The sequence below is a fragment of the Lipotes vexillifer genome, unplaced genomic scaffold (genome assembly GCF_000442215.2).
Source record: "Lipotes vexillifer unplaced genomic scaffold, Lipotes_vexillifer_v1.1 scaffold545, whole genome shotgun sequence".
Classification (NCBI taxonomy): domain Eukaryota; kingdom Metazoa; phylum Chordata; class Mammalia; order Artiodactyla; family Lipotidae; genus Lipotes; species Lipotes vexillifer.
This window is the reverse complement of record NW_006779129.1, coordinates 1,013,164-1,020,815: the sequence shown is the minus strand read 5'-3', so window position 1 is coordinate 1,020,815 and position 7,652 is coordinate 1,013,164. Positions and strand designations below refer to the sequence as shown.

Genomic DNA, 7,652 nt, shown 5'->3' with positions numbered 1-7,652 from the left:
AAGAGACAGCAAGACACACCGAAGATGGCACCCCCGTGCTCTGGAAAGAGCGGGCACCCTCTCTCCCCCATCCGCAGTGGCGGGTCGGGGCCACGGGGGCTGGCCGGTCATCGCCGCCGGCGCGGGGCCCAGCCAGGGTGCGGGGGCAGGAAGAGAAACAAGCGCAGGGTGTGACTCCGGAAGAAATAAACCCGCTCTTCTCAGAGGACACTTTTGTGAATGTCAACAGCCAAAGCCATGTGCAGATAAAGCGTCAGAATTAATGAGTGAATTTACCAAAGTCACAGGGGCAGTTCACAACAATCGATGGCCAGTCATAGACTAAATGAAACCTTTAAAAGGCACCATTTAGAAAAAGATCAGGTTGGTTGCCAGAGGTAGGATGCAGGGTGGGGGGTGAAGGGGGTCGAAGGTACCAACGTCCAGTTACAGGACACAGCATCCGGGGGCACGCGGCTATAGCCAACACCCCTGCCCAGTGTACGCGAAGGTGCGAAGAGAGAAAAGCCCTCATCACAAGGGAAAACCATGTTTTTTCCTTTGTGTGTGTGTCTCTGTGAGGTGGTGGCTGTTAACTAAACATCCTATGGTGGTCATTTCGCAGCAAACGGTAAGTCGTCGTTTAGCGGCCCCCCTTGACCGTCTGCAGTGCTGTGTGTCAGTGATAAACACTGAAGGGAAAAAGGCACCATGAACAAAAACACCAAAGAATATCAAGTGATTGGGAATAAGTGTAACAAAACGTGCAGGGGATCTCTACACAGAAATACAGAAATTAGAGACAGAGGAGACTTAGGGAAATTCGAGGGTGGGGGGACGGGTGGACCAGGCAGGAAGACAGCACCTCACTGGACACCCCCAAACTCTCCCCACCCCCGTAGGGCAGTTCCCGTTGGACCTCCTCCACTTGGGTGCTGAGATGAAGGTGGGTGACACTGCCCCCCACACGGGGCCCCGGAGGGCACCACCCGGGACACGCACCCCTGGCTCCGTTTTTCGGGGAATTCGGTTGACGCAGTGGGAAGCTGGGAGGCCGAGCCCCGTCCTGCCGGGCTGGCCAGGCCTGGGCCAGAGAAGCTTCACCGTGGGCCTCTGGGGGTCGGCGCCCGCCCCTCCCCGCGCGGCACCGGGAACGGGGCTGTCCCGACCAGCTTTTCCATCCGCAGGGGGAGAAGGGCGACCAAGGGGCCGCCGGGCAGAAAGGAGAAAGGGGCGAGCCCGGGGGCGGCGGGTTCTTCGGCTCCAGCGTGCCTGGCCCCCCGGGCCCGCCAGGCTACCCGGGGATTCCGGTGAGTCTGACCCCAACCGCCTGTGGGTGCCACACACAGGCCCAGGCCCGTCCTGTGCCAGAGCTTGCGTCCCCGGGGTTCTTGGGGCCTGGGGCCGAGGGCAGGTCCACCCTGCGGCCTGGGCCCTGAGCATCCCCCTCCAGGTTCCTTGCCCGATTGTGGGGCACCCACGAGGGGAGCCTGGTGGGTGCGTAGTGGCTGCTCTCCCGGGTTGGGCACCTGATCCTCTTTCTCCTGCTGGCGCACTCCTCCACCAAACCCCCTCAGAGAGACCTTCTGTCCTGAAATCGTCTGGGGGACTGTGGGCCCCAGCTTCCACCTAGGAGTGGAGGAGGGGTGGGGGCCCTTGGGGCTGCACCTCTGTGGGTGGCTGTCCTTGTCTACGTCCCAGGGCCCCGTCCCAGTGGGGGACACATGGGGTGGGAAGGCTGGGTTTCCCAGGCCCCGCGTGGGCAGTGGGGGGACTGGGGCTTGGGGGCCGTGCTCCCTGCAGGGGCTCGTGGCAGATGCAGCCAGGACTTTCAAGTTTGCTCGTCCCCAGCCTGGGGACATAGGTGACAGCGCCCTGTGTTTTGTCTTCCACGCTAGGGGCCCAAGGGAGAGAGCATCCAGGGCCAGCCTGGCCCTCCTGGACCTCAGGGACCCCCTGGCATCGGCTACGAGGGACGCCAGGGGCCTCCTGGGCCCCCTGGACCTCCAGGGCCCCCGGGACCCCCATCCTTTCCTGGCCCTTACAGGCAGAGTAAGTCGGGTGGAGAGTGGGCCCTGGGCTCCAGCCTCACCCAGGAAGGGCCACTGTTCCCACCTCTGGCTTCTCTCTTGTAGCTATCAGTGTTCCTGGCCCCCCAGGCCCACCTGGGCCCCCAGGACCGCCCGGATCCATGGGCACCTCCTCAGGGGTAAGCGCCGCCCTGTTCCTGACCTGTCGGACCCTCACTGCCCGGCTGCCCTTCCCTTTGGAGGCGTGTGGATGGGTACCCCAGCGCCAAGAGCCCTGAGACGAGGTTTCCAAAGCAGAAGTGGGGGACCGAGGCGTGGCTGGGGTCTGAGATGGGCAGGGGAGGAGGACGAAGGAGGGGCGTTGAGAAGGTCCCTGAGGGCGGGTCTGCTGTGCAGAGGCTGCGGTGGCCCAGGCACTCGGGGGCTGAGGTCTCCCCGTGGCGCTCGTGGGGCCAGCCTGGCAAGGAGGCGGCCACGTAGGTCTTCAGACTGTCGCAGCCCCCAACCCTCCCCATGAGCCCAGAGGCCCCCTGTGCACAGGGGACCCCATTGGGCTGGGCTTCCAGCAGGTGAGGGTCTGGGCCACGTACCAGACCCTGCTGGACCAGGTGCCCGAAGTGCCGGAGGGCTGGCTCATCTATGTTGCCGACAGAGAGGAGCTGTACGTCCGGGTCCGGAACGGGTTCCGGAAGGTTCTGGTGAGTTCTGAACAGGGCGATCCCTGCATGCGGTGGGGGGACTTCCCACTTTGCTTTTGGGGCGAAGGGCACACAGAAGACGGGAGGCAGAGGACCTGCGTTGCAGGGGGCCCTGGCGCCTGGCGAGTGGCAGGGACCAGCCGGGCGGGGCCCGTGGACACGCTGCCAGCTGTCCTCCATCCTCACCCGCTTCGCTCCACTTCTCTTATTAGAAGCTGCTCTATGGCAGTTTTGGGTTCACAGCGAAGTGACTCTGTTTTTAAACTAACAGATATGCTTATTGTGTGCCGGGCACCGGGTGGGGGGCACTGGGATGCAGCCATGCCGGCCTTCCCCAGTGTGGGGGGAGGCCAGGGCGAGTGGCGCTGGCTGGGTCAGAGGTCCCGGGGTGACCCCCTGTTTTCTTCCAGCTGGAGGCCCGCACGCCCCTTCCCCGCGGGACGGTAAGGAGCGTCCCTTCTTCCCACGACCATCTCGGGGGACCGGTGGGCAGGGGTGCAGCTGGGCAAGGGGGTGCAGACCGTGCTCATCACCCTCCCCAGGCAAGGGGCTCCTCTGAGTCCTTGTCTGTCTGCCCTCGTCCAGAGGGCTGGGCACGGGGACAGACCCTTCAGGCTGTGGGGGGAGGAGGAAGGAGGGGGGCAGGAGGGAGGGGGCCCAGGATACTCCAGTCTCCCTAAGTAGGGGTCGCATCCCCCAGGCGGTGGCTCCTCTGAGTAGAAATCACGGCCTCTCAGATGGCTCAAGAGCAGGGCTCCGTGCTAGGTCTCGGGGGTCCGGGTTCAGTGTGGGCTGGTCTGCCCCAATGCCAGGCTCGGGGAGTCCCTTCTCTCATGCAGCACCTAGTCCCAGGCGCTGTTCTAGGTGCGGGGACAGCTGTGCCTGAAACAGGCAAAGCCCCTGCCCCGTGGAGGTGACATCGTGTTGGGGAGACGGGCAGTAAGGGCAGTAGGTGACTAGGCAATAACATATAATTATATAAATATAAACATTTCAGATATAGATACACGAATTCCTTCTATAACTTATGATTGCATTAGACGTACTACCAGGTAGTAGGTACCAGGTAACAGGTATACAGATAATGGGTGTCCGAAGGTGCTGGGTGCTGTGGGAAAGGGACGGAATTGGGAAGCGGGTGGGGCACAGGGGCTGGCATTTGGAGGTCGAGGTCACCGTTGGAGGTAGGAACCGGGCAGAGGCTTAAGGGGCTGCTGGTACCACGGCTGCAGCAGGGGGAGGTCAGGGGGATGCGGTCGGCCCGAGGGTGCCCAGGGCCACAGGGAGGAGCTGGCTCTGAGGGTGATGGACCCGGGGGCTTGAGCAGAGGGCCACCCAGCCCTACTGAGGTGTCACCCTCTGGCCCGACATGCCGGGCGCCCCCGGGTCCAGCTCACCACCTCCAGTCCGGCGTCGCTGGCCCAAGAGCACAGCCGGGTGCAGACAAAGGGCGTGCAGGGCCGGGCAGCAGGACCCGCGGGTGCAGGAGGCCCGGCCCCACGGCGCCGTCTGCCTCTCCGCCTGCAGGACAACGAGGTGGCCGCTTTGCGGCCCCCCGTGGTGCAGCTGCACGAGGGCAACCCGTCCCCCCGCCGGGAGCCCCCGCACCCCACAGCGCGGTCCTGGCGGGCCGACGACATCCTGGCCAGCGCCCCGCGCTTGACACACGCCCAGCCCTACCCCGGGGCCCCGCACCCCGGCGCCTACGCGCATCTCCGGCCGGCAACCCCCACGGCCTTACCTGCCCACACTCACCACGACTTCCAGCCGGTGGTGAGTGACCACCCCGGGCGGCGCTGGGGGTGGAGAGTCCGGAGCCCAGAGCAGCCGGGGAGGGGGCTGGGACCAGCCCTCCCCTCCCCCTCCCCCTCCCCTCCGCTGCCCCGGGGTTCACCCTGCTTGCATCCCAGAGACCCACCGGTGTCGGCGGGGCGGGTGGGGGCCGCGGAGACCCGGGCCACCAGGGCTGACACGCAGCTCCACCCGCAGCTCCACCTGGTCGCGCTCAACAGCCCGCAGTCAGGAGGCCTGCGCGGCATCCGCGGCGCCGACTTCCAGTGCTTCCAGCAGGCGCGCGCCGCGGGGCTGGCGGGCACCTTCCGCGCCTTCCTGTCCTCGCGGCTGCAGGACCTCTACAGCATCGTGCGCCGCGCAGACCGCGCCGCCCTGCCCGTCGTCAACCTCAGAGTGAGTGCACGCCCCAACCCGGACCGGGCCTGGGGGTCAGGTGGGCGCTGGGCAGGTCTCGCCCCTGAGGACCCCTGGGCACCCCATGGAGGCCCGCGACCCCTGCCCCCGCCTGCCAGGCGCGCTGGTGCATCACCAGCTTCCGGAGGTGGCCTGGTCCCTTGGGCCCTCACCACTCGGGTGTCAGTCCAGGGCTGGGCGTCCCTGCACTGGTGCTCTCCACGGGGATGTGTTTGGCTCCTAACGCGAACAGAACCACGTGCTCTCCGGATGCGCCGAGTGCCGGTGTTCCCTGGGACCAAAGGCGGTGGACTCGCTCTGGCCCAGGGTCCGGAGCTGGGGACGGGTGCCCTGCGTTCCTGGGAGAGGGCGGGAGGCTTGGGGCCAGCCCACCCTTGGGCGGGCGTGGGCGTTGCCGAGACCCCCTCGGCCGCTCGTTCCTCTGGCAGGAGATAACCAGAGATGGGATGACCCCGCTTCCCTCCGCAGGATGAGGTGCTGTCTCCCAGCTGGGAGGCCTTGTTCTCGGGCTCCGAGGGCCAGCTGAAGCCCGGCGCCCGCATCTTCTCTTTCGACGGCAGAGACGTCCTACAGCACCCCGCCTGGTAGGTCTGCTGTGTGGGCACAGCAGCTCGGGGCCTCTCTGGATGCAAGAGCCCTGAGCAACGGGGCGACGCTCCTGGCTTTGAGCCTCCAGGCTGACCCAATCCTGGAACACGCTCGCAGCTTAAAACTCCCCAAATCCAGAAGCACAGAAGGAAGAGTAGACAGCATCGTTTGCGGTGTTGCCTGAAACACCCTCACCTGGCCTGCTTCCCCGGGCAAGCGCCCCCAACTTCCTGCTTCCCCGGGCAAGCACCCCCAACTTCCTGCTTCCCCGGGCAAGCACCCCCAACTTCCTGCTTCCCCGGGCAAGCGCCCCCAACTTCCTGCTTCCCCGGGCAAGCGCCCCCAACTTCCTGCTGGGGAGACAGGCTCCAGCCCCCTCTGTCTGTCACATAAACATCACAGCCAATTACTTCTATAAATTCCTCAACGTGGAACCTCTGGGTCGGAGAACTCGCGTGCCTACCTGACACGCTGGCGGAAGACGGTAGCTTGCCCTCAGGTCGGCTTCACGCCCATCGTGCCCCTGCTTGCAGGTGTGAGGCCCCTGTTCCCCAACACTCGGGGGCTCAGGGTCTCAGAGGAGGCCGCGTCCCTGCCTTCACGGAGGAGCACCGCCCAGGGTCGTGCTCCGGCCCGCGTGGGAGCCTCGGGCAGGGCTGTGGGCTCCACCGGCCCAGGGGCTGGTCCGAGGCCAGAACCCCAGGCCTGCGCCTCGTTCCCAGTGAGGAGGCTGCACCCAGATTGGCTTTACAAAGCACGGGCACTCAAAGCCAGGTCCACCCAGGCCCCGAAGGGTCAGCCCTCGAGGACACCGGGCACTGCTGGCCAGGCTGTGCCCCCAAAAGCAGCAGCAGGACGGGGTGTGATCTGGGAGGCCGAGCGCCCAGGACGAGGTTGGCCTGACTCCCGGCCACCCGAGTCCCTGCCCTCCCAGCGGCCCCCGCATCCCGCCAAACCTCCACCTTTGGGAGACGCCCTGTCCTACCTGGGGTGGCCTCCAGCGTGGGGCGGGGGTGGCCCCCGGTGAGACTGACGGCCGGTGCCTCTTGCAGGCCCCAGAAGAGCTTGTGGCACGGCTCGGACCCCAGCGGGCGCCGGCTGACGGAGAGCTACTGCGAGACGTGGCGGACTGAGGCCAGGGCGGCCACGGGCCAGGCCTCCTCGCTTCTGGCGGGCCGGCTGCTGGAGCAGAAAGCGGCGGGCTGCTACAATGCCTTCATCGTCCTCTGCATTGAGAACAGCTTCATGACCTCCTCCTCCAAGTAGGGCCTCTGCTGGCTCCATGGACAGATGGACGTGCAGACAGAGAGCCGGAGAAGGGCCAGGCGGCAGGCAGGGAGCGGACACGCCCCCGGCCCGAGTGGGGAGCCTCTGCTGGCGCCCAGGGCGGGGACCTGGCTGGGACACTTTCCTGTATGGTTCACGTTTCATGTAATCCTACAGTAATAAAAAGAAGCCAAAGAGTGTATTTTTTAAAAAGTTTAAGACAGCCTGGTTCCCAGACTCTCCCCCCACCCACCTCTCCCCCCAGAGCCTCGGTGCCTGTGCTGCCCTCCTGGCCCAAATCAGACCGGGGGTGGACCCGGCCCATTTAGGCAAGAGGCCGACTTGGAACCTTCTGCCTGGGGAGGCCTCCCGGGTGCCAAGTGGGGCCCCCAACCGCCCAGGCAGGTGCTGGTGGCTCCGTTTCCTGCCCAGAAAGCCTTGTGGCGCCAATGCCAGGCCTGTCTGCAGGGCAGCCGCGAGGAGGCGCTGGGGCCTCCCTCCTGCCCTCTCTCGAGCTGGCCGGCCCACTCTTGGGCCACGCGCAGTGCCAGGGGAGACCACCTCCTCTCAGCCTCTGGCAGCAACTCCCCTGGCTGCAAGGTTCCAAGCTCAAACCCCCCCGCACAACCCCGGGGCTCCTGGTGCTTCTGTGTGCAGCCAGCCCCACCACGTGGGCCTGTCTGCAGTCCTCTCTGTCTCACGCTGGCTTTCCGTGTCCCCCGAGGTCCCACCGGCACAGAGCCTGGCCCGCCCGGACTGTACTGGGAGAGATTTGAGGGGTCCATAAACCAGCACTGGGTCCCTGAGCCCAGACCTCACACCAGGTGCTCCTTCCCTGACTCCAATGCCTGCCCAGCTCTGCCCAGCAGCATGTCCGGGGACC

The 7,652-nt window shown here is 65.8% G+C and overlaps 1 protein-coding gene across 1 annotated transcript in view; it reads left to right on the top strand.

Moving 5' to 3' along the window:
* COL18A1 (collagen type XVIII alpha 1 chain) overlaps nt 1-6,769 on the top strand; it is a 48,886-nt gene extending 42,117 nt beyond the window's left edge. Inside the window, exons 32-41 of the mRNA XM_007452485.1 lie at nt 882-925; nt 1,167-1,289; nt 1,878-2,031; nt 2,115-2,188; nt 2,579-2,707; nt 3,118-3,150; nt 4,235-4,480; nt 4,697-4,894; nt 5,384-5,499; nt 6,556-6,769. Of these exons, the coding sequence (XP_007452547.1) occupies nt 882-925; nt 1,167-1,289; nt 1,878-2,031; nt 2,115-2,188; nt 2,579-2,707; nt 3,118-3,150; nt 4,235-4,480; nt 4,697-4,894; nt 5,384-5,499; nt 6,556-6,769 (1,331 nt within the window). The remainder of the gene's footprint in view (nt 1-881; nt 926-1,166; nt 1,290-1,877; nt 2,032-2,114; nt 2,189-2,578; nt 2,708-3,117; nt 3,151-4,234; nt 4,481-4,696; nt 4,895-5,383; nt 5,500-6,555) is intronic.
* The last annotated feature ends 883 nt before the right edge of the window (nt 6,770-7,652 follow it).